This window comes from Papio anubis, chromosome 15, assembly GCF_008728515.1.
Source record: "Papio anubis isolate 15944 chromosome 15, Panubis1.0, whole genome shotgun sequence".
Classification (NCBI taxonomy): Eukaryota; Metazoa; Chordata; class Mammalia; order Primates; family Cercopithecidae; genus Papio; species Papio anubis.
This window is the reverse complement of record NC_044990.1, coordinates 11,183,356-11,208,918: the sequence shown is the minus strand read 5'-3', so window position 1 is coordinate 11,208,918 and position 25,563 is coordinate 11,183,356. Positions and strand designations below refer to the sequence as shown.

General features: G+C 41.9%; 2 protein-coding genes across 8 annotated transcripts in view; one reads left to right on the top strand and one right to left on the bottom strand.

Annotated features, from left to right (window-relative positions):
• Positions 1-2,035: 2,035 nt before the first annotated feature.
• ZAR1L (zygote arrest 1 like) lies at positions 2,036-10,585 on the top strand. Its single transcript, XM_003913739.5, has 4 exons — positions 2,036-3,362; positions 3,904-3,996; positions 5,754-5,828; positions 10,263-10,585. Exons 1-4 carry the CDS (start codon positions 2,577-2,579, stop codon positions 10,404-10,406), a joined length of 1,098 nt encoding a protein of 365 aa, XP_003913788.2. The 5' UTR covers positions 2,036-2,576; the 3' UTR covers positions 10,407-10,585.
• A 7,133-nt stretch (positions 10,586-17,718) lies between these two features.
• FRY (FRY microtubule binding protein) overlaps positions 17,719-25,563 on the bottom strand; it is a 269,947-nt gene continuing 262,102 nt past the window's right edge. For 5 of the 7 annotated variants that reach the window (XM_003913738.5, XM_009191740.4, XM_021929371.2 and 2 more), the window contains 3 exons: positions 24,906-25,016; positions 19,806-20,008; positions 17,719-19,176 (listed from right to left, as the gene is read on the bottom strand). In XM_003913738.5, the coding sequence (XP_003913787.3) occupies positions 18,918-19,176; positions 19,806-20,008; positions 24,906-25,016 (573 nt within the window). In that variant the 3' untranslated portion in view covers positions 17,719-18,917. The remainder of the gene's footprint in view (positions 19,177-19,805; positions 20,009-24,905; positions 25,017-25,563) is intronic. The other 2 variants (XM_017951077.2, XM_009191743.4) reach the window with 1 other exon arrangement.

The window sequence follows — 25,563 nt, the reverse complement described above, 5'->3', positions numbered from 1 at the left end:
CTCCCAAACCGCTGGGATTACAGGCGTGAGCTACTGCGCCCGGCCCATCTTTTGGATTCTTAGGATTCGGATCACCTGTCTTCCTCGCAGGCTGAACTGGAAGACCTGACTTGATCTCTGAATTCGTTGGTTCTGTAACATGCCTAATACAAGGCTGAATAGGGTTTGCTGTAAGACCTACAAAGCCTTCAAATGGATTCAGTAAGTGAGAGTTGCTCCTATGGGGGCTTTGCTGCTTCCAGAAGGTGCTTGAGCAGTAAACAGAAGCAACCTTGGATTAGAAAAAGGATGGGCTCCACTTGGTTCCTTAAGGACCATTTTAGTTTGATAATCAGTAATCCTTAGCTGTAGCAGGAGGCCTTACTAATGCAGATAGATTCTAAAGCTTTTGCTCTAAGTCTAATTCGCAAAGAAATACGTCTGTGAGCCTTACTAATAACAGCTACCACTTACCGAACATTTTATGAGTTAGGCATTCTGCTTTGGGTTTTCAAGCAATACCGTGTTTAATCTTACAATAATCCTATAAATCGGTCAGTATTTGTCAGACGAGGATGCTGAATCAAGTAGTTAAGTAATGTGCCTGGTAGTAAGGTCCAGGTTTGAATTCTAGTCTGTTTGACTTCATACACTTAACTAACCTGTGATTTATTCACCCTATAAATCAGAACAATTTGCTTTGTCCCCTTTTTTGGGGGGAAGGGTGTCTCACTAGGAGTGGGCTAGTGAGAACCCGTGGCGTTTCACACAAGTCTCAGAAATACATTTTCTCTCATTATATACACCCCCCATACCTTTATGTTTCTTGTTCTCTTTGTACCAGGGACTTGCCACTCATTAGCTCTACCATAATAGAGTTTCTTACTTATTATCTTCTAGTGCAGCTGCTCAATGTACTATTTGTATTCAATTTACAATATGCTTTAATTTTTATTAAAAACATTATTTCCGGCTGGGCATGGTGGCTCGCGCCTGTAATTACAGCACTTTGGGAGGCTGAGGTGGACAGATCACCTGAGGTCAGGAGTTCAAGACCAACCTGGCCAACATGATGAAACCCCATCTCTACTAAAAATACAAAAAATTCACTGGGTGTGGTGGCATGTGCCTGTAATCCCAGCTGCTCGGGAGGCTGAGATGGGAGAATCGCTTGAACCCAGGAGGTGGAGATTGCAGTGAGCCGAGATCATGTCACTGCACTCCCGCCTGGGAGACAGAGCGAGGAGACTCCATTTCAAACAAGCAAACAAACAAAAACCCCAAAAACCATTATTTCCTAAAAGTTGTATATATTTAATGTGCACGACATGATATTTTGATATATGTTCATAGTGAGATGATTACTACAGTCAAGCAATTAACATATCCATCTCTTCACATAATTACCTTTCTTTTGTGTGTGGTGAGAGGACCTGAAATCTCTCTTTGAAATTTTCCAGTATAAAATACAGTACCATAGTCATTATGCTGTAAATTAGATCTCTAGACTCATTCATTCTACCTAACTGTAACATTTTAGGCTCTGATCAGTCTCTCTCCATCCCTCCCAACTTCCTGTCCCTGGTAACCACCCTTCTACTTTCTGCTTCTATGTATTTGACTTTTTCAGATTCCACATATCAGTGAGTTTATGCAGTAGTTTTCTATCTGGCTTATTTCACTTAGCATAATGTCCCCCAGTTTCACCCATGTTGTTGCAAATGGCAGGATCTCCTGTTTTTGTTTGTTTGTTTGTTTGTTTTTTGAGATGGAGTCTTGCTCTCTCTGTTGCCCAGACTGGAGTGCAGTGGCGTGATCTCAGCTCACTGCAACCTTCGCCTCCCGGGTTCAGGCAATTCTCCAGCCTCAACCTCCCGAGTAGCTGGGCTTACAGGAGCATGCCACCACACCCGGCTGAGTTTTGTATTTTTATTAGAGGCAGGGTTTCACCATGTTGGCCAGGTTAGTCTCGAACTCCTGACCTTGGGTGAATCCACCTGCCTTGGCCTCCTAAGCTGCTGGGATTACAGGTGAGAGCCACTGCGCCCAGCCAGGATCTCCTGTTTTAAGGCTGAATAATATTCCATTGTATAAATACGTGCCACAATTTCTCTATCCATTCATCTGTTAACAGACACTTAGGTTGTTTCCATAACGTGGCTAATGTGCGTAATGCTACAACGAACAAGGAAGTAAAGATATCTCTTCAGGGTATTGATTTCATTTCCTTTGGGTAAATACCCAGTGGTGGGATTGCTGGATTATCTGGTACTTCTGTTTGATTTTTTTAAGGAACCTCATACTGTTGTCCATAATGGCTGTACCTTAAAATATTACCTAACATTACCACATTACCTTACAAAGGATCTTTAGAATGGTCACTACAGGAATATATGAATTAATCATTAATTAAAGCAAATGTGTGAATAAGCTGGAAATGAAAAACAGCTTTGAAAAAAAGATTCCCTGAGCAGTGAATTGAAGAGGTAGGGAAAAGCAATTAGGTAGGAATCAGGTGGCAATTAGACATCTGTAGATAGAGCTTCTCTCCCTCAATCAGGGTAATAGGCGGCAGCTCCCATTAGAATCTGAAATAAATGGAAAAGCCAGGAATGAATGTGAACGAACCTGATCAGGAGAAAGAAGGGGCGGATGAAGGAGGAAGGCAAAATAAGGACACAAACAAACTGGCTAGGATATTAGGCTGCGCCTTAGCACCTGCTGAGCGGATGGAGCGCTTTGTCCGTGTTCCCTATGGCTTGTACCAGGGTTATGGAAACACAGTGCCTTTGGGCCAGCCTGGACTCTCAGGGCACAAACAGCCCGACTGGAGGCAAAATATGGGTCCCCCCACTTTTCTGGCCAGGCCAGGGCTGCTGGTGCCCGCGAACGCCCCTGACTACTGCATGGACCCTTACAAGAGGGCGCAGCTTAAGGCCATCCTCTCCCAGATGAACCCCAGCCTGAGCCCGCGGCTGTGCAAGCCCAACACCAAGGAGGTGGGCGTGCAGGTGAGCCCGCGGGTGGACAAGGCTGTGCAGTGCTCGCTGGGGCCTCGCACCCTCAGCAGCTGCTCCCCCTGGGACGGCAGAGACCCCCGGGAGGCCTTGCCAGCTTGCGGGGTCACTTCGCCTGGCACCGGCCGCAGGAGCTTGATCCGCCTGCGGAGAGATGGGGACCACGCGGAGAGCAAGGCGCTCCCAGGCCCTGAGGGGGCCAGCCAGCCGCAGCCATCACCACCGAGGTCAGAAGCTGACAGGCCGGAGAAACCTGGGCAGCCGGAGGAATCGGGGGAGAAAGACGCCCTGTGCCCTCAGGAAACGAAGAGCAAGCAGGTGCCGGGAGACGCCGCCACGGAGCCTCTCCGGAGGCCCAACTTCCAGGTGGATCCTCTGTTCCCTCTTCTTAGTCCTCGACCTGCCCCATCCTCTCCCTCCTTTTCCATCTATGGGGGCAATAAGAGCAAAATCTTCTCTCTGTTCTTCCATGTACTTGGTGAAGGAGAGGGAGCTCTGAAAATATGCATTTCACGTGGCCTGTATGTTTGGTAAGTTTTGGGTAAAATAGGTGCCAACCCAACTAAGCCTGTGAAAACCAACAGTCTGGCAACTACTGCTACTGGGGGGTTTGGAGACGAAGAAGGGCTTCGAGTCTGTGATATATGAAATCAGACTTTCGTTTTGGGAAGATTGTGCCGGTAGCATTGTGGAAAATGGATTGGAAAAGTACCAAAGACGGCAGCAAAAAGAATCCCAGAGTAATCTTTATGAGAGATGAGAAACTGAATTAATGCAGTAGTCTTGAGAATAGATACAAGTGAGGTTAAAGAAGTCATTTTTTTTTTTCCTTATACAAAGTCGTAAAGAAGGATCTGGCTTTTTTCCCCTTGCATGACGGTAAAGTACTTTTCTTCTTTCTTTTCAGTTTTTGGAACCCAAATATGGCTATTTTCACTGTAAAGATTGTAAGACCAGGTGGGAGAGTGCTTACGTGTGGTGCATTTCCGGAACGAACAAGGTAAGTAAAATGAGTAGGAGGTGAGAGGAGGATGGGGTGGGCACAGACGTTAAGCGAGGAAGAATCTGATTCCTGAGGGAGCATGACTGTCACAGTCTTGTCTTGATCTTGGTGGCATCCCCAGTGCCAAGTGTACCGGAAGTGCTCAGTGAACGAATGGAACTGAATCGGACCCGAGTTTCCGAACCATACTCTGGCGTTATAGTTGACAAAATGTCAGGTTACTTAGATGAGCTTTTGTCCTTGTGTACGCTGGAAGTTTTTGTAACCGTTTTTTAGTTGGTGTGCTTGGAATAGGTCTGGGCCTTAGCGCTAGGAAATTTCCACTGTTTGTCCACAAGGTGGAGCAATAAGTGAAAAAACTTACTGTAAAGATTTGCCAGTAAGAGACTTAGGCTACGCCTAAGGTTTCCTTTGCCCCCTTCCTAATTTAATTGCCAACATATTAGGATTGGAAAAGACTTCACATGAAATTCTGCATTTCTTTATCTTCATGAATCCCGTAGGCTCTGGTCAGTAGAGACCCTTGTTTGAGACTGAGAACAGCAGGCTGCCCCTGAGGCTTCCTCTTCTTTTCCTCGCCCTGTGCACCTCGTTTTGCAACAGTCTACATGGCCCGATGTTATTGCATTTGAGTGTGAACGCCCTGTACTATCGCATGTTTAGAAATTGCCTTACTGGCCAAAGGACTGTGGAGAGAGAGGGCAAAGAGGCATTGAGTTCCGGATGAAAACCTGACTTCTCACACGAGCTATTTACTAGAGACCTAGAGAGGGAATAGATTTTTAAAGTTGAAGTTCAATTTACTTCCTTCTCTTGCCAGAAGAAAAACGAGTTTAATTCAAACATTCCAAGGCACTAGGATACAAAGAACAAAACATAGAACTCGTTCTCAAGGAATTTATTTTGATAGGAGTGATGGAAACAAAATGTAATTTGGCAATACGTGCAGTAGCATCCTTCATATGGAAGCAGTACAGAGATAGCACAGGAAGGAGGGGATTAGCCCTGTCTGAGGGAAGACAGCTTGATGTCCAAGCAGGATTTTAAAGAATAAATAGGAGGAAGAGTTCACCAAGCAAGGCAGGGAGAAAATGTGCACAGGAAATTGCACAAAACCTTGAAAGCAGGTGGTATTGATAGGTAACCACAAGTAATTTAAAGTTTAAGCCGGGAAATACTGAAAAATGAAACATGTAAGAGCTAAAAGACAAGGACAAAAAGTATGACGGCCACTTCCCATTGAGTATCTACTGTGGTACTTGGTGTACATTATTGGGGAGTTTTCAGAACTATGGAAAAAGTAAGTATTAATAATGGTATTCCAGCTGGGTGCAGTGGCTCAGGCTTGTAATTCCAGCACTTTGGGAGGCCGAAGCGGGTGGATCATTTAAGGTCAGGAGTTCGAGACTAGCCTGGCCAACATGGCAAAACCCAGTCTCTACTAAAAAGACAATAAATTAGCCAGGTGTGGTGGCGGGCACCTGTAATCCCAGCTACTCGGGAGGGTGAGGCAGGAGAATCGCTTGAACCCAGGAGGCGGAGGTTATTATTCCAATTTTACGGGTAAGGAAAATTAGATTCAAAGAAAAAGTGATTAGTAAGAACTAGTATACCTTGAAACCTCAAGGGTAGAGGTTGGTAAAAGCAAGATACAAGGCAAGGGAATGGATTACTGAAATTAAGAACTGGGAGCCTCTGCAGGGTGTGGGTATGTATAAAAGCTTGTATTTTGAAAAAAACATATTTCTCTTTAGGTTTATTTCAAACAACTCTGTTGTAAATGCCAAAAGAGTTTTAACCCTTATCGAGTAGAAGCAATCCAATGTCAGGTGAGCATATGAAACACTTCCATTGTGTCTATAATGTTTCATTCCTAAAATGAAGCCTCTGTGACAAAATGTTAGGATTTGATATAGCTGGATATTGGTATAGGAGTGTTCTGTATGTTTGAAATGTTGTATTTTAGAAAAATGGAAGCATAAATTCTAGTTTGCATCTTTTTGGAAGGGAAAGAGGGGAAGATTCACTATTTCAAGTTGCCTTATGGGGTGTGTGTGTGTTTGTCCTCTGACACCCTCAGCATAGTTAGAATGTAGTAATGTAAAAGGTAACTGCTATTAATTGTTTACTACATGCCACATTTTGAGATAGTGCTTTACATGCATTACCTCCTGTCATCTAATCTTTGTGGGAGATGTTATTTCCATTTTATACATCTGAACGCTAAGTTCAAAAATAACTTTCCCAAGTTTAGATGGATAGTATCAGAGCTCTGACTGGATTCTATGGTGTCTCCAATGTTTAGAAATTCACAGAATTGGGTGAGATCCTTAACTTGCTTTTTGTAATCAATATGTTTTTAAATCTAAGTCCTTAGTTAACAATATTTCTTCTTTTTCTATAATTAGTAGAAATAAATGGGCTGGGCGTGGTGGCTCACGCCTGTAATCCCAGCACTTTGGGAGGCCGAGGTGGGCGGATCATGAGGTCAGGAGTTTGAGAACAGCCTGGCCAATATGGTGAAACCCCGTCTCTACTAAAAATACAAAAATTAGCCGGGCGTGGTGGCGGGCACCTGTAGTCCCAGCTACTCAGGAAGCTGAGGCAGAAAAATTGCTTGAACATGGGAGGTGGAGGTTGCAGTGAGCCGAGATGGTGCCACTGCACTCCAGCCTGGGTGACGCAGCAAGACGCCATCTCAAAAATAAATAAATAAATAAATAAAATATATGATATTTTGAAAACTAGCTTATAAGTGATTCATCCTCTGATTTTCTAGTCTGACATTCTCAGTCTGATGTTTGATATAACTACTTATTAAACTGGGTTTAAATGTATTTTCTTTTTACTCCACCCCTTTTTCTTTTCTCTTGTGTTCACTTGAATTTTTTTTAATATTTCATTTTCCTTTCTATCATTTTTTAATGTCCTTTTGATGGTTACCATAGAAAAAACATGACTGTCTGACTTGTCAAAGTCTAAATTGTTAATGTTGCCTTTTTTTTTTTTTTTTGAGACAGTCTTGCTGTGTCGCCCAGGCTGGAGTGCAGTGGTGCAGGTGCAATCTTGGTTCACTACAAGCTCCGCCTCCCGGGTTCAAGTGATTCTCCTCCCTCAGCCTCCCAAGTAGCTGGGACTATAGGGGCCCACCACCACCACGCCTGGCTAATTTTTGTATTTTTAGTAGAGACAGGGTTTCACTATGTTGGCCAGGCTGGTCTCAAACTCGTGACCTCATGATCCACGCGCCTCGGCCTCCCAAAGTGTTGGGATTATAGGCGTGAGCCACTGCCCTTGGCCTAATCTTGCCTTTCACAGACAATGCAATGACTCCAGAACACTCTAACTACATCCTAACTTATATGCTATTATTGTATACTTATTTTACTTATATTTAAAATTTTATAAGATTGTTGTGTATACTCAGTATTCATTTAGTTTTAGCTACACATTATTTCTGTTATTCTTTGTATCTTCTTGTTTCTAGGGCCACTTTCCTTTGACTTGAAATTTAATGTTTTCCATAGTATTGGTCTGGAGGTGACAAATTCTATTTTGTCTGGATATCTTTTTTTTTTTTTTTTTTTGAGATAGAGTCTTGCTCCATCACCCAGGCTGGAGTGGCATGATCTCAGCTCACTGCAACCTCTGGAGTGGCATGATCTCGTCTCACAGTGGCATGATCTCGGCTCACTGCAACCTCTGCCTCCTGAGTTCAAGTGATTCTCCTGCCTCAGCCTTCCCAGTAGCTGGGACTACAGGCGCGTGCCACCACGCCCGGCTAATTTTTGTATTTTTAGTATAGACGGGGTTTCTACGTGTTGGCCAGGCTTGTCTCGAACTCCTGACCTCAGGTTATCCACTTGCCTCGGCCTCCCAAAGTACTGGGATTATAGGCATGAACCATCGTGCCCAGCCTTGGATACCTTTTTAAGAGATATTTTCACTGGGCATAGAATTTCTAGGTTGGAAATAGTTCTTTCTGCCCTTTAAGGATCTGAATTTCATTGTTTCTATGAAACAACGTAGCTCTTACTGCATCTCTTTTGAAGTAATCTTCTCTTCTCTTTCCTCTTCTTAAATTTGCTTACTTCTCTTTGCCTTGGTTTTTCAGCAGTTTTACAATGATATGCCTAGTTGTAGTTTCTTTGTAATTGTCCTGCTTGAGTTTCACAGTGTTTCTTGAAACTGCAGCTTAAAGATTTTAAGTCCTTTTGAGAAATTATCAACTGTTATCTTTTCAAATGTTACTTCTGCTCCTATTCCTTCTTTCTTCCAATTACTCATACTAGACCTTTGCACCATATTTCTTTCTGTCTCTTATGTGCTTATTGTGCTTATCTATATTTTCTATGCTTTTAGCTCTTCTTGCTTTAGGCTGAATATTATCTACTAAACCATCTTCCATTTCTATTTCTCATCGCAGCTCTTTTTAATCTGTGATTAAAACATCCATTGAACTATTGATTTTATTTGTTGTATTTTTCTGTTCCAGAATTTTTATTTCTTTAGAAGAAAACTTCAATTTTTCTGCTGGAAATATTAGTTTTATTTCCTTGAACATATTAGCACTTAGTGATTTTAAAATCTGTGTCAGAGAACTCCATTAACTCAATACCCTGTGAGTCTATTGCTGTCCTCTTGGCTTTCAAGTATGTTGTTCTGTCTCCTCATATACAGTACCTAGTTATTGTTGATTGAGTGCTAGCTATCACATGTGAAAAATCTATAGTGAGAGTAAACAGTCCCAGATATCAAGCACTCACCTATTTCTGAGTTTTCATCTCTAATGCTCTGATAATTTCTCAGTGATCCAAATAGTTATTTTTAGCTCAGCTTTTGTAGTCATCCAGGAGACTTAGTTAGAATTACCTAATCCACCATTTCCAGAAGCAGAAATCTACCTTTAGGGTAAATCCTTATTTTATTGAGCCTTTCTTTGTAAGGATGTTGTGAGAATTAAATGAATTCATATATATAAAGTGCTTAAGAGAGTGCTAGGCACATAGTAAACACCATGTGAGTTTTATTTGTTAGAATTTTCTTATAAGGAGGCATATTCTTCAACAGAACAGTTTGATTAAATCATGTTTAAGACTGCAATTAGAATAATAAAAATGTCTATTTTCACAATACAAAAAGGTACATCTTGGCCAGGCGTGGTGGCTCACGCCTGTATTCCCAGCACTTTGGGAGGCCAAGGCGGACAGATCACCTCAGGTCAGGCATTCAAGACCAGCGTGGCCAACATGGTGAAACCCCATCTCTACTAAAAAATACAAAAATTAGCTGGGCCTAGTGGTGAGTGCCTGTAATTCCAGCTACTCACGAAGCTGAGGCAGGGACAATTGCTTGAACCCAGGAGATGGAGGTTGCAGTGAGCCAAGATCTCACCACTGCACTCCATCCAGACTGGGAGACAGAGTGAGACTCCGTCTCCAAAAAAAAAAAAAAAAAAAAAAAAAAAAAAGTACATCTTGACTTATTCCGTGTGGCTATGGGACATGTAGAAAATAGAACAGTGATTATCAATGTCAAAGATTGGCAGGGTTGGGGGGATGGAACCAGGGTAATGTACCAGTTTCCATAGGATATTAGTTTTAATTATTGGAAGACAGAAATGAGATAATGGTCGAAAGGCACTGTTTTATATCCTAGTAAAGACTGGGCACGACTGGAAAGAAACATTGGTTTCCTCCAGAATACCCCTCTCTCCCAGTTTTAACAACCCAAAATATATTCAGACATTGCCAAATATCCACTAGGGTTGGAGATGGAGTAAAATCACCCCTGGTTGAGAACATCCGCTCTAGTCTTTTTTAAATGTTCACTTAATTCCTACCCACTGCCACTCACCCTGACCTGCCTACAAATCTAAAAATCTAAATAGTGAAGAAACTCTATAAAACTCTTGATTAATTTTTTTCTCTTACACTATGTTGCCTTGACTGGTTCAGCTACAAATATAAAAATCTACAGAGTGAAGAAATTCTACAAAACTCTTAAATTCTTCTTTTATATTATGTTGTCTTGATTGGCTCCACAGCATTCTCTTGAATATCTTCTGTGATCATCTTGAAAATATATTTGACATTTAATATGATACAAGTAATTTTGTACAACTTGGTCTTGGCCTTCGTGTAGGACTCAGAGGATGAAGATTTCAGGGACAGGGTAATAGGGAGCAGTACTGTGATTTGAGGATTACATTTGAAACACTAAACCGATCATTTAGTGTCCAAACTCTTCCTTGTTTCCTAAAGACCTGCTCAAAGTCTCATTGTTCCTGTCCTCAAAAGAAAAGACACATCGATCTAAGGAGGCCTCATCGACAAGAATTGTGTGGTCGCTGCAAAGACAAGAGATTCTCCTGTGGCAATATTTACAGCTTTAAACATGTGATGTAACTTGTACAGTGTGACTTGTACAGGACCTCTGAGCTCTTCTTGTAACTGACTGTGCTGTATTCCTTTTTTGCAACTTGGCTCTGACCTGGCATTGGAAAACGGCTAGGCTTTTGTACTTTTTGTAGGTTGTGTAACAATTGTACAATGTGAATAGAATAAAATAAATGCATGTGCACTAGACCATGAAGCCACATTAATTGGTGATCCTAGTGTGAAAACATCAATATATGGCATTGGGAAATGGTAGATACTGTCACTTATATGAAGGGGAACTAATGAAGAAAAATAGCCATTCTTTTGACAAATTTGTATAAGTCGGATGTTCTAAGCACTGGTTCTAAGTGTTATATATAGAGATGATGAAGGGGCAAGGTCCTTCCTTCAAGTATGCACAACTATAGCAAATGCTGAAGCAGCCTTTAGCATGTGCCGTGCATTGCTATAACTCACCACGGCAGCCATATGAAGTAGGAGCTATTGTAGCTTTTCATAGCTGAGGAGATGGAGGCACAGAGAGGCCAGAGCAGAGTGCCAGGATTTAAACCAGGTAGAGTAGGACTTGCTTCATGCTTTCACAATTACATTTATACTTCTCAAGTTCAGAATGTGATAAATGCCATGAAGGAAACAGGGTGCTATGAGAGTAATCTTTTAGACAAGGTGGCTGGGAAGAGGTGACATGAGATTGAGACCTGCAGGATGAAGGGAGCTGGGAGAAGATGGTTTTGATCTAAGGGAACAGCAGGAGCAAAGGCCTTGAGGGGCTGAGGAATAGGATCCCCCTGGGGCTGACGTGGGGCATGAGGCTGCAGAAGACAGGGCTCTGATCACAAAGGGTTCTCAAGGCCATGTTTAAGCAAATGACAGCCCATGAGGGGCTTTCAACAGTGCAGACACATTCTCAGTTCAAAAAGCTCACTTTAGAGGGAGACCGGTTGGGAGGTTAATGAACACATGAGCAAACTGATGGCTTGGACAAGGGTGGTGGCCAGGGAGAGGAAGAGAAATCCATGGGTTTAAGGTAATGTTTGAAAATGTGCAGGGCTGGCAGTGGAAGATGGAGGAAATAAACAGTGACTCTTAATATTGTGCTTTGAGCTGTAGGGTGAATGGAATTGAGAGCTATACCAGGTAGGAGGCATGTTCTGGGGTCAGGTTACCTACCTGCAAATCCTGGCTGCCGTACTTAAGAGATAATTTTGGGCAAGTCACTCTCTACCCCTCAGTTTACCTATCTGTAAAATGGAGATGATGATAGTCCTCACACCACCAAGAGATAGGAACTAAAGGAGTTGAGGCATGTTCCTCACTTAGAATAATTAGTGCCTGTCACTTTGAGGGCTCGATACATTTACCTCTTATTTTAGTGGAGCTATTTAGTAATGTGGGGAAGGTCTTCTGTTTTCAACATAAGTCTGAAGTGCTGGAGACATCCGAATGGAGATGTCATGTAGCCTACTGGGTATATGTATCTGGAATTTGGGAGGTAAGTCAGAGTTAGGGATAGATTTGGAGATAAATAGTTTTTAAAACCATGGGCCTGGATGGAATCACCTGCACCAAAATCTCACAAATCACCACTAATTAACTGACTAATGTAACCAAACACCACCTGTTCCCCAACAACCTATGGAAATAAAAAAATTTAAAAATACAGTTTCACAGAAGCGGGAAAGAAGGGAGTACAACACAGGGCTCTGGGGGCATACCAACACTTAGAGCAATGATTCTAAAACCTTAACATCCCAGGAGTCACTGGGTGAGCTTGTTAAATGAAGATTCTGATTCAGTAGGTCTGGGGTCTGAGACTGCAAATCTAGGAAGCTCCCAGATGCCATCAACGCTGCTGGTTCCCCAGACTATACTTGGAGTAGCAGGAACTTAGAGGTTAGATGAAAGGTGAGCTCAAGAGGGATAGGAAGAGGATGAGGAGATGAAAATGAAGAAGAAACAGTATTTCCAGAAGGAAGGAAGGTCAACTGAGTCAAATCCTGCTGGGAGGTCGAGAAAGGTGACGACAGGTCCATTGGATTTGGCAGTATGGAGGTGACGGGTGAGGCTGAAGAGAGAAGTTTCCATGGAATGGTGTGGATGGAAGCAGTGTTAAAGTCCAAATAGTGAAGAGAAGTAGTACTTCCTAGATGTTTTGCTGTAAGAAAGCAGAGAAACTGGTGATAGGTAGAATGGCATTTGGGGAAAGGGGAGGCACTGAGTATGTTGGCATATTAAAGGGAATCATTTAGAGAAGCTGATGGCAGAGCAGAGAGGGGAATGTCTGCAGGAGCAAAGCCCTTGAACAGGCAGCAGAGATGGGGTCCAGAGCGCCAGTGGAGCAATTGGCCCCTGAGGGGAGCAGTGATATTCCTTTGATTAGAAAAGGATGAAGCACCTAGAATATAGGGCTAGTTAAAGATAAGTATATTTTTGGTGGGGAAGGTGAGACTCATGTGTTTACTCAATGAATTATGAAGCAAAGCCATCAGCTGAGACAGGATGCTGAGGAGAGAGGAAAATACGAGAAATAACTGTCTCAGGCATTAGGAAACTGAAATGATCAGGAAGGCATAAGTGTATTACAAGATTGTCCGATAGTGTTGAGATTTGAGACTTTCCTGGTTGCAGTCGCATACTAGTGTCACACTTCTAGTAATGAAGACACTTCTAGTAGTGAAGATATTACTAGAAATGTAACATTACCAGTGTCATTGTTTGTGTGACACTACATGTGTGACTTGCATTCTAGTAATATCTTCATCTTCGTAATGTCACACTTCTGGTGCAGCTGTGGGAAAAGTCAGTTTTAGGTTCAACCAGACTTGAGGTTGAACCAGCTGAGTAAGACAGGGGTAGGGCATCCCTTGTGAATGTCAGCAAGGGAGGGATTATAATGACCCATGGAATTTAAACATGCTCCAAAGGGGAGTAAAGACATGTGAGGGCCACAGACTGATATTCATGACGGGAGAATTGTTAGAGGGGTGGGGGCTGGAGTAAAGGGGAACTGGGAAAATTCCTGAGTAGGGGGCCTGAAGGTGGGATTCTGGACCTGGTTCACTTACTGCTATGGATCAGGTTTTGGTATAGCCAGGAAATTGGATGGCATTTCACCCGGTCATTGGCTTCCTTGCTGTCCCTTCGACAAAGTGATCCTGCTCCTCCTTCAGGGTCTCTGCGTGTGTTTTTCCCTTTGCTGGAATGCTCTTCTCCCTGGATATCCATTGTATCCCCCACTTCATTCAGATCTCTCCTCAGATATCACTGGGTAGAACAGAGTGAAAATGCCTGGAGGTAAGAATGTTAACAGGATGAGAGAAAAAAGATTTCGTACAGGTTATACACAAGACTCCTGAAGTCCTGGAAATGACATCGGAAGCTGGGGTGAGCAAGAAGCTGTAGTCTCTCCAATGAATAAAGGGCAGGAAGCAGGAGGGCTTTAGGTCAGCAGTTCCCAAGCCCGGCTGCAATTCAAAATCATCAGAGGAGCGTTACAAAGGATTTAAGGGATCGGCAGGGAGGCCTAAGCCTCAGGATTTTTAAAAAGGTTCCCCAGTGCTTCTAATGCAGCTGAGAGTCACAGCCACTGCTGTGGATGACAGTGATGGGGTTGGGGAAGGAGGTGGCTAGTACAGCCAGATGGCAAGAATTTCGAAGCCTCTGGGCCTTTTGAAATAGAGATGAGGAGAGAAGGGTTGGACATAGTAAAGGGGACCAGGAGGAATCTCTTCATTCTCCTGGCCAAGGAGCGCCTGGAAGTTCGCACCAGGTGGCCCAAGTTCTTGGAATCTGAAATTCGAATACAATATTCATGCAAGTTTGCTGCTAAAAGAGGGATCTGGATTACAGAAGATGGTGACAGACAAGCAGGCATCTGCCAGGAAACTGATCTGTAAGTGGATGCAGTAAATTCTAGCCACTCACTCACTGTGACCTCGAGTAGGAAACAAAGTTACAAAAAGATCCATGGCAGATTTGGGTAGAATCACTACACCAGCAGCCTACGTGGAAAATCAATTGGGGGTATGCTTTAGAAGAAAGAGCACTTTGCTATGTAGGAAGTTTTTCCCAGTTCAGTGTCTTTCAGAGTGGAGTGTGGCTGTTGCAATGCTGATTTGAGGGATCCTGCGCTGGATTTACCAAATTGGTCTCTAGAGGGGTCAACCTGAGGGATTCTGCATTTTTGACAAATACCCTGGGGTGATTCTTAGGTCTGAGACGGAGAAAGCAATGTTGCAATCTTGGCAGTGGATTAGAATCATCTGGGGAATCTTAAACAGCGCTGGAGTTTGAGCACAGCTTCAGACCAATTAAATCAATTAAGAGGAAGTCTGGGTGTTGGGGTTTTAAATCCTCGACATGATTTAATGTGCATCTGAGATTTTGAGCCCATTACCTGCACTCTAATTTTTATGAGCAATCCCAGTCCCGGCCATATGTATGTCTTTAGCCCAGACTTTGCTCCTCAACAACAGACTCACATATCCACCTGTTTACTCACCATCTTGTCTTGGATATCAGACATCTCAAAGTTAACATGTTTGAAGAATAATCTTGATTTCTACCTCCCAAACATGCATTCCCTCATCTCAGTTAGTGGCAACTCCATTCCTCCAGTGGTTTGGGCCAAACTCTCTCCCATTCCATGTGTCATTGGTAAGCCCTGTCAGCTTTAGCTCTGAACTATTTCCAAAACATGCCCACAACTAATCACTTCCGTTGCTAGTACCCTAGCCCAAGCCAGCATCGCCTGGTGACTACACTATTGCCACAGCCGTCTCTCTAGTCTTCCTGCTTCTACCTCTGCCTGTCTGCAGTCTATTCTGCACATAGCAGCCACCGTGATCCTTTAAAAAAATTATTTTTATCGTGGCAAAACATATATAACAAAAAATTTGCCATTTTAAAGTACACAATTCATTGGCATTAAGTACACACAATGCTGTATAACCACCACAACAGAACTTTTGCTATAGAGCTTTTCTTCATCATCCCAAATGGAGTAATCCTTTTAAACATAAGTCACAGCATGTCACTACCCTGCCCGCAAACATTCACTGGCTTCCCATCTTGCTCAGCAAGGGACAAAGTCCTGCTGTGGCCCACAGAGCTTTTGGCTGTCCTCTCTGAATGCCCTCTTCACTCATTTCACCCGGTCATTGGCTTCCTTGCTGTCCCTTCGACAAAGTGATCCTGCTCCTCCTTCAGGGTCTCTGCGTGTGTTTTTCCCTTTGCTGGAATGCTCTTCTCCCTGGATATCCATTGTATCCCCCACATCATTCAGATGTCTCCTCAGACATCACCCTATTAGAGTGATAGCTAAGATAGCCCCGTCCGCATTACTCACTGTATCCCTGTTTTGTTCTTCATGGCACTAATCATTACCCAACATAGACAAGCACATCTTCCTCCACTCAAATGTAGGAGCCTCATGGGAACACGGACCACATCTGTTTTGATAGCTGCGGTATCCTCTAAAACAGTGCCTAGCCCAGAGTGGGTACGCAATAAATATCTACTGAACAAAGAAATATCCGGGGTCATGATAGGTATTCAAATATTAATTGATCTAAAACAAATGTACTGAAATCTTTAAAAACTAGTTTCATTGAGATACAATGAACACACCCTAATACTCACCCGTGGACACTAATTTTCTTGTTGTTAAGGCAGGCATCGGGAAGCACGTGTAAGTTATTGATGTAAGCAGCCTGGAGCCACCCTTATTCTTTCCAGAATTCTACAGTTCACTGAAAAGATCATTGTTTGTTAGGACTTGGAACCAGAAGAGCCTTGAGACCTCCCTCTGGATGTTCATGCATGTGTGTGATGCCTACAATTACAGGCATCTTGATTTCACAGCAACGCCAGCACATTTTCTTAACATCTCACCAATGTTAGATGGGTTAGAGGTGGGAATGACATTCACATGCCTCTAAAAATGTGCAGTGCCTTTTCTAAAACAGTATATTTGGAGACTATAATTCTAATCAAGTGGTGTCTAAGTTACAGAGCACCTGTCTAGATTGCTTTATTCTGCAGGTGGATACAAAGTGTATCATGTTTCAGTGCTAGAAAACAGTGAGACACAAGGAGGCATCTTTCTTACCACTGAGGCATCTGTTAAATATCTACCCTTTCCTTTGGTACTTCTACTTCTTTGTATCCCTGGGGAAGGCAATTAACATTAATGCTTCAGTAACAGGCACAGAGCAATAGCCAACAAGATTTGACTGGTAGATCTTAAGTTATTGCTGGGCTCTGCTGGAGTGGGGCTGCATCCTACACATTTTTTCCCATCTCCACTTAAAGTAGAGGAGGTGAAGAGATAGAGGAAAAGTAGAAGAAATCTTTCACATTAATACATCTCCTTTTAAAAATAAAATTGAGAAAAACACAAACCACTGCTTCCTATGTTAATATCTTAGATTGCAATGAACTGTTGAAATCTTTTTTTTCTTTCTTTCTTAAGAGTAAAACATTGCAGTGGTTCTCTGCTGGGTAAGAAGGCATGGTAGAAAATTCAATTCATGATGAATCTGTTCTTTCTACTGTGGCTCCCAACAAAACTCTCTGAAAGTTGTGTACTGTGGTTACCCACAGAAACCTTTATTTTATGAGGTATTTTTCAGAGAGATCGTGATTCAGTTGTTTTCTACAAATCATAGCAAATCATCTTTCAGGCAAGTTGAAAAAATAAATCATCAGAAAAATATGTTGTCAGCAGTCCAGAACATTATTAAAATCTAGTAGTTGTATCTGTGGTAACATTAAAAAAATCCTAGGTTAGGCTCTCTTCTGCAGGATACTCCTAGAATATTACTGCCAATGATTCAGTAGCCATATGCTAGTAAAGCAAGTTATATTTGTTGGTCCATGTGAAATATGAGTAGGAAGACAGCAAAATTGAGATTGTTACATATTTCTCCCTGTGTTCCTGTTTTCTTAGTGGGGTAGGTAGCGGATAGGTGTTGGTAATACAATTAAAACTCTACTACTTTCTCCTGCTCACTATAGAATCAATTTCCAAATTTGAAGGATGACAATCTAATTATAGGTTATAGAGAATTAGAGCTCTCACTTTTTTCTGATTTTTCTCTTTGGTTGATTACACAGAATTGGTTGAAGCTCACAGTTTTGACGCCAACTTCCAAAGAGATTATACTTACCTCCAGCTTCACAGGGCCATGCATGGCATGACCCCCATGGGTGCCATTCAGAGCATACACGTGAGGGGTGCCCCTTGGGGTTATTACTTTGGCAACCCACATGCAGAACTTCATGTGTGCCCAGGACAAACATTTTCATTAACCAGAAATAAAGTCCATGGTCAACATGTATTTTGCTCTTCTTCTTTTTTTTTTTTTTTTTAGTCTAAAGAAAGTTCTGAACAGAATATCAATTAAGCTTACATCACAAAAACTTTAAATGTATTTACAGAGTGAATAAGTTACATAGATAAACTCTGAATATGTTTCTGCTGTGCAACAAGTTCACATGCACACATCTAACACTTGACAGCATTAAGTTTAAGGAGAGAACTTAAGAATGGCCCTTTACATATATATTACACATAATATATGACATTTAAGAAACAAAGAAACAACTCGTATTTTACCTTTATGATTCTACTTCTGGCTATCCAAACAGATATTAAAATATGCATGCCTGACAGGTGAAAAGACGTGGAATTTATATTGTGAATAGTTTTCTCTACAAAATGGCAAAGTTAATTAAAATTAACACTCATCCTTCAGCAGTATAAATATGCTCATAAAAGCAACCTTCTAGTAAAAAGCAGCCAAGATCCTTAAAAAGAGTCTATCTGGACCATTTTTGGTGCAAAGAGATCCAGGGCTTTCAGAAACAGTAGCCTAACAACATAAGAAAGGTAGTTCATAGCAGCTCCTTTTAGATACAGTAATTGTATTCAAATTACAGTGTACATTACATTGCAGTCCGTTTACAATTCCCTTTTCACATACACAGGCTGTCAGCGTTTGACCGTCTTACAGTTTTCAGTGGCCAGCTTCATGTTGCCTGCCCCTTTCTCAGCCCACCAAAGAAAGGAAAAAGAAAAAAGAAAAGAAAACGGAACAAGAAAGGGAAAGAATGTACATGTTTGAGAATATAAAATTTTTTGAGTGAAGAAAACATTGCACTTTTGCCAATCTAAAATCATTTCTAGAAAGGAAGGTACTGTTCAGTGTAGTCGGCTTTGGTATGCAACGGAAGTCACCTCTTCAGTAGTGAGTTGCATATGCTCGGTCAAACGTAACACATTTGTGCCACACAGCGTGACGGGTGGAGTCTGTCCAGGACGTTCTAAGCTACCTTGGTTCTTATAGTATTGCTACACATTGGAAGTTCTGTCATCCTCTTTAGAAAAAGCCCTACAGGTAACAAGAGGGAGAACAGTCTGTCCAAGCCTTTTGAAGGCCGAGAAGACACCGAATGACGTCGCCCCAGCATGGCAGCACTGCCAGTTTGGAACCCAGCGGGGACAGGAGGCTCCTGTCAGAGACTAGTGCCAGAAACACTGGAGTCTGGAAGAAAAGTAGTGAGGACTCGGTAACTCTGGGCCCTGCGGATCATGTCCCGGATCTCCATATTCAGCTCCATCAGCTTGGTGCAGATCTCGGTCAGGCTCTGGTTAGACCCCACCAGGGCATAAGTACCCGTCTGTCCCAGAGTTTGGTGACGGAAATAAATATTCAGTAGTGTCTGGACCTCATCATCAGAACTGCTTCCAAAGATGTCATTGGGCCACAGACTTCTGCAGTCAAAAATAATAGCACAGATTAGAGGCACTATAAAAAGTTGGGAGCTTATGAGTCTTCATTAATATAAGAATATTACTTTTTGAAAAGGCTTCAATGAGATGGAATTCTCCTATTAGGTAATTCACTCATCTAAGGTACACAATTCAGTGGGTTTTAGTATACTCAGAGTTGTGCAAACATCACCATAATCAATTTTAGATTATTGAATATTTTGATAAAATATAAAAAGTATAAAAATATCAGAATGAAATCTAATACTCCTAAAACATTTACCTTATTTGCTATAGCCTTCCAGTTTCAATGAATGTGAATACAGTATCAGGATGTAGGGGCAAAACCAAAAAGGATATATTCAAATGTTAGTTAAAAATTATACGAAGGTATATTTTGAAGTGCTTCAGCATGTTGTCATTTTAGGGATGACAAATGGCCAGAACCAACACCCACACTTTCAACATGTAGTGTTCTGAAAGCTGAGCGTTCCCGGTTTGGCATTGGTAAAGATCTGAGAAGAGACCTGTAAAACATCTAGCTGTCCGTAGTGGGCTAGATCCAACCATGACAGAGTAAAAACCAGGTGCGCATTTCCTGCAACCACCTCTACAAGAAATAGGAGAGTCACCTGCACTCCCTGATCTGCCGCAAAGCTTTGCCGAGTTCGTTGTTCTTCAGGCACTCCAGCATGGACTGGATGGCTGCTTCAGTGGACGTGAAGGTCGGCTCAGACCACACACCCTCTGAATAGAGAGGGTCAGCTGCAATGACTGCACTGGCTTCCTTCAGGTGTTTCTTTAGGTCACTCAGTTCCCTGGACATATTCAGCAGCTGTTTCCAAAAAAAAAAAAAAAAAAGGTTTTTAAAACTATATTTAGGTGCTGGGGGAATTTTATATCCCAAAAGAAAAAAAAAAAAGAAAAAAAGGATCTTATGGGTGTGGTTAAGCATAAGCTTAATACCTTGGTAAATTCAAATAGGATAGATGACATTGTACTCCACTGTATGTGTAGGGGATTGTGGAGCTGGATGCATTGGATACGTGTCAACCGCTGAGATGCTCTCCTTATAGAAAAGATTAAGACTTCATTTAAAATGGTTTCTACTTAAGTTCTACTTAAATAGGGAATACATACAGAAGGAAAGTATACAGGAGATCAGGCTCAAGAGTGAGTAAGATCTGGGTTCAAATGCCAGCTCTGCAGTGTACTGTAGGAACATAGACAAGTTAATTGACTTTTATGTGCTTCAGTTTTCTCATCTGTGAGACTGAAGATAATAGCCATCCTAAAGGTTTATTTTAAAGATTAAGTGGAAATAATGTATACAAAATGCTTAGTACAGTCCAGCACCTAAGTGCTCAATAAACGTAATCGTGACCTAGGACTCTGTCCTAATAATAAGTTTTTCCCACTCTTGGTTCCATGCCATGGGAAAGTGCTGAAGACACAATTCTGAGGAGGAGGAATAATCTTAAACTAATGTTTGCATTAATGCTACAGCAGTAAAAGATATTTTCCCTCGAAGGTATTGGAACCAAAGGATCCAGAGTGTTAAAAAGTAAAGCATAAGAAAACCTGTGTTACTTCTAAGTGTCTCAAAATATACTACGGAAGATGGTAGTTTTGCAATTTGATCTCAAGAACATTAAAAAATTGGCATAAAATTAAAGGTTTTTTTTCTCTTTGTAATGCAAGTTGATGATGCCTGTTTACTTTGGAAAGTTTTTTTTTTTTTTTGAGACGGAGTCTCACTGTGTCTCCCAGGCTGGAGTGCAGTGGCGCGATCTCGGCTCACTGCAAGCTCCGCCCCCCGGGTTCACGCCATTCTCCCGCCTCAGCCTCCCAAGTAGCTGGGACTACAGGCGCCCGCTACCGCGCCCGGCTAGTTTTTTGTATTTTTTTTAGTAGAGACGGGGTTTCACCATGTTAGCCAGGATAGTCTCGATCTCCTGACCTTGTGATCCACCCGCCTCGGCCTCCCAAAGTGCTGGGATTACAGGCTTGAGCCACCGCGCCCGGCCTGGAAAGTTATTTATTCAACATCTTTGCTTTTCCTCTTCATTCCCAACTCACTCATGGTACAAACTATAAAAAACTGAAGCTTTGAAGGATTAGTTTTTCTTCGCACACATGCCTGTTAAATACAACTACCTACTATAGGAGTAGGTTTAAAATTTACTGAAATAATATTTTAAAACAAGATATTAGAATATCTTAATTTTGTATGTAGTTTTAAATTTGAAAGCACATTTCTTCTTATTTTAAACCTAGATAGGTTTTAAACATTGTGTTTGTACATATACAGTATTTAAAACTTATATAGTATTTAAACACTGTGTGTGCATATACCCATATAAATACACACACCGTGTATACCTTGGAAATATTCAGTTCCAGACATCTGCAATAAAGTGAGTCATGTCAATTGTTTGATTGCTCCATGCCTATAAAAATTATGTTTACACAATATTGTAGTCTAAGTACACTAAGTCTAAAAATGTACATACCTTAATTAAAAAACACTTTAGTGCTAAAAAAGGCTAACAATCCTCTGTGCCTTCAGTGAGTAATTATGTTTTTGCTGGTAGAGGATCTTGCCTTAATGTTAATGGCTGCTGATTGATCAGGGTGATGGTGGCTGAAGGTTGGGGTGATTGGGGCAATTTCTTAAAATAAGACAATAAAGAAGTTTGCTTTATTTATTTATTTATTTATTTATTTATTTATTTATTGAGACGGAGTCTTGCTCTGTCAGCAGGCTGGAGTGCAGTGACGCGATCTCAGCTCACTGCAACCTCTGCCTCCCAGGTTCAGGTGATTCCCTTACCCCAGCCTCTCAAGTAACTGGGATTACAGGCATGGGCCACCATGCCCGGCTGATTTTTTGTATTTTAGTAGAGGCAGGGTTTCACTATGTTGGCCAAGATGGTCTCGATCTCCTGACCTTGTGATCTGCCCGCCTTGGCCTTCCAAAGTGCTGGGATTACAGGCGTGAGCCACCACACCCGGCCAAAGTTTGCTTTATTGATTGACTCTTCCTCTCATGAAATATTTCTCTGTAGCATGTGACAGCATTTTATACACCTTGGAACTTCTTTCAAAACTACAGTCAATCACCTTAAACTCTGCCACTGCTCTATAAACTAAGTTTGTGTAATATTGTAAATCTTTTATTGTCATTTTGACAATGTTCTCAGCATCTTCACCAGGAGTAAATTTCACCTAAAGAAACTTTGTTTGGGCCGGGTGTGGTGGTTCATGCCTGTAATCCCAGCACTTTGGGAGGCCAACGGGGGTGGATCACTTGAGGTCAGGAGTTTGAGACTAGCCTGACTAACATGGTGAAACCCCGTCTCCACTAAAAATACAAAAATTAGCCGGGCGTGGTGGCGCAGGCATGTAATCCCAGCTATTCGGGAGGCTGAGGCAGGAGAATCGCTTGAACGTAGGAGGTGGAGGTTGCAGCGAGCCGAGATCATGCCATTGCACTCCAGCCTGGGCGACGGAGTGAGACTCCATCTCAAAAACAAACAACAAAAACAACTTTACTTGTTCATTCATAAGAAGCAACTCCTCATCCATTCAGGTTTTATCATAAGACTACAGCAATTCAGTCACATCTTCAGGTTCTACTTCTAATTCTAGTTCTTTTGCTATTTTTACCACATCTGCAGTTACTTCCCCTACAGAAGTCTTGAGCCTCTCAAAGTCGTCCATTGGAATCACCTTCTTCCAAACTCCTGTTAATGTTGATATTTTGACTTCCTTTCATGAATCACGAATGTTCTTAATGGCATCAAGAATGGTGAATCCTGGCCGGGCGTGGTGGCTCACAGCTCACTTCGCGGGGGCCAAGGCAGGTGGATCACCTGAGCTCAGGAGTTCAAGACCAGCCTGACCAACATGGTGAAACCCCATCTCTACTAAAAATACAAAATTAGCCAGGTGTGGTGGTACATGCCTGTAATCCAGCTATTCGGGAGACTGAGGCAGGAGAATAGCTTGAACGTGGGAGGAGGAGGTTGTGGTAAGCTAAGATTGTGCCATGGCACTCCAGCCTGGGCAACAAAAGCGAAGCTTGGTCTCAAAAAAAACCAAAAAAGTATATCTTGACCACGTGGCAAATAAAAAAGAAGAGTTGATTCCCATTATCTGACAACTTGTAACTGAAGAGAGGAAAACCGGTTATGAAGGCCTACTCTCTTGAAATAAGCATTTGAAAGTTGTATAGTTTTTTCCTTTTTTCAAACTGAGTAATAAAAAAATGGTAAAATGGTTGTAGTTTGTCTCTTGCGGCTCTTCCTCCTCTGCTCTTAGATGGTGAGGTTTTCCAGGCTTCATCCTCACTTCTCTGCTGTCATTGGCATGGTTTAATTGACTTCTGCTTGTTCACAATCACATCTGTGCCTTTTGTCCAGATCTCTCCCCTGACCTCACATCTAACCACCTGCAAGATGTCAGTCACCGTTTAAGCCAGGTCTTGTCCAGTATGCAGCAACTGACTAGCCGGGAGAAGGCTTGACTGTCTGGACACAGCATTGCCTCAGTCCTTCTTTCTATATCCCTGTCTCAGCTTTGGTGCCACTGCTCACCTGGTTTATATAAGATGGAACCTGAGTGTCATCCTCTCCTCAACTCTTCTTTCTCCTTCATACCCCCATCAGTTTCATTGATCTTTTGTCCTGTGTCTCACATTTCCTTCCTCCTCTCCATACCTAGGACTTCTGTCCCAGTTCAAACTCTCTCCTTCTGTTTGAACTATTTCAGCAGCCTCATCACTGGTCTCCATGTCTCTGGTCTAGCTGTCATCAGATCCACCTTCCACATAGCTGCCACAGAGATCTACCTGAAATACTCCTAGACGCAGCATGTCTTCTGATCTCGCCTTTACCCCTCTCTCTTCTGCCTTATCTCATAGCTCCTTTTTGGTGCACCTTCTATTGTAGCAATACTAAGTAGCTTGTAGTTCCTTTCTCTTTCTTCCCATCGGGCTTATGGCCATGCCGTTTGTTCTTACTGGAATGCTCCTCCCTCACTCCAACTCACCCTCTGAGAGTCCACTCAGGTGTGGTTTCCTCCAGCAAGCTCTTCAGTTTCAACCTTTCTTACCTCTAGGCAAATGAGGTGTTAGTCCTCTGTGCTTCTATAGTATCCAGTACACACAACCATTATTCCACTGACTACATTGCAGTAGTATTTCTTCATTTGTAGAAAAATTTTGGCTCACTCAGCAGTAAAAATTATTTCATTTTAAATATTTTAAAATATTAAAACATCCTGGTGCTAAGTAGGGCAGGGAAACTGAAGAGAACCAAACACATCATACAGACATTTCCTTCTTACCTCAAGGTAAGGGCAAATATGAAAAACTAATGTAAAGAAGAAAACCCACACCCATGGGAACTTTTCAAATAAGGATGCCCAGCCCCAGGGCCAGGATCAGGGAGATGCAAGCAAGGCACCTAGCGCATAACCCACAGGAAGGTTCTCTCCTACACGCGTTCTTAAATTTTAAGGCACTTCACTTTCCATACCTACTCCTGACTTTGCTTTTAAAAATGAGAATAGAAATACATACAGGACATGTTTATTTCAGACTTGTGCTTGAGCAAAATAACGATGCGGGAATAAAATCACTTGGGCAGTTATAAATGGGGTGGAGTGGGGAAGAACAAAAGAAATGATTTTCGTGGTGGGACGTGGGGTTGGAAAGCACGTAGACTCACCTCTGGCATGGAGCTAACTTCGTGCACCTGGCCGATGAGCTTACAGTAGGACTGAAAAAGCAATAGCAGCTGGAAGTGTAGCTTATACAATCTCTGACACAGTTCCAATTGCTATAGAGAGAAATTGCACGGGAAGAAATAGTTATTATTAAGGATCATTCCCATATAACTAGTGAAATCTCAATGGAGACAAACTTTTTTTTTTTTTTAATTAAGAAAACATAACCAGCTGTTATTCCAAATAAAACAGAAAAACAAAATACAGTCATTAAATATCAGTGAGAAATCCACGGTATAATTTCGATTATAGTCTGTGTAATGGATGACTAATTAGAGAGTAGCACCTATAAAGGGACTGAGTAGACAGCCAAATTTCCATTATATTTGCCAATTAAATACCTACCAATTATAGCTGAGTGGTTGTCTTCATTTTTATAAGCTATAAATTATTTTTAAACAGAAAAATTTCCTTTTATTAAAAGTATATTTGAAAGGCAAAACATTAAGCAGTTTTAGGTGTTAAACTTATAAATTCAGTAGACGCCTGGGCCCCTGTAAACGTAACAATCACGTGGTCCTCCAGAGTCCTGTATCAGGCTTACTGATGATACGTCTACTCTGTGCTCAGTAAGTACTTGTTGAATTAAAGAGAGATAAA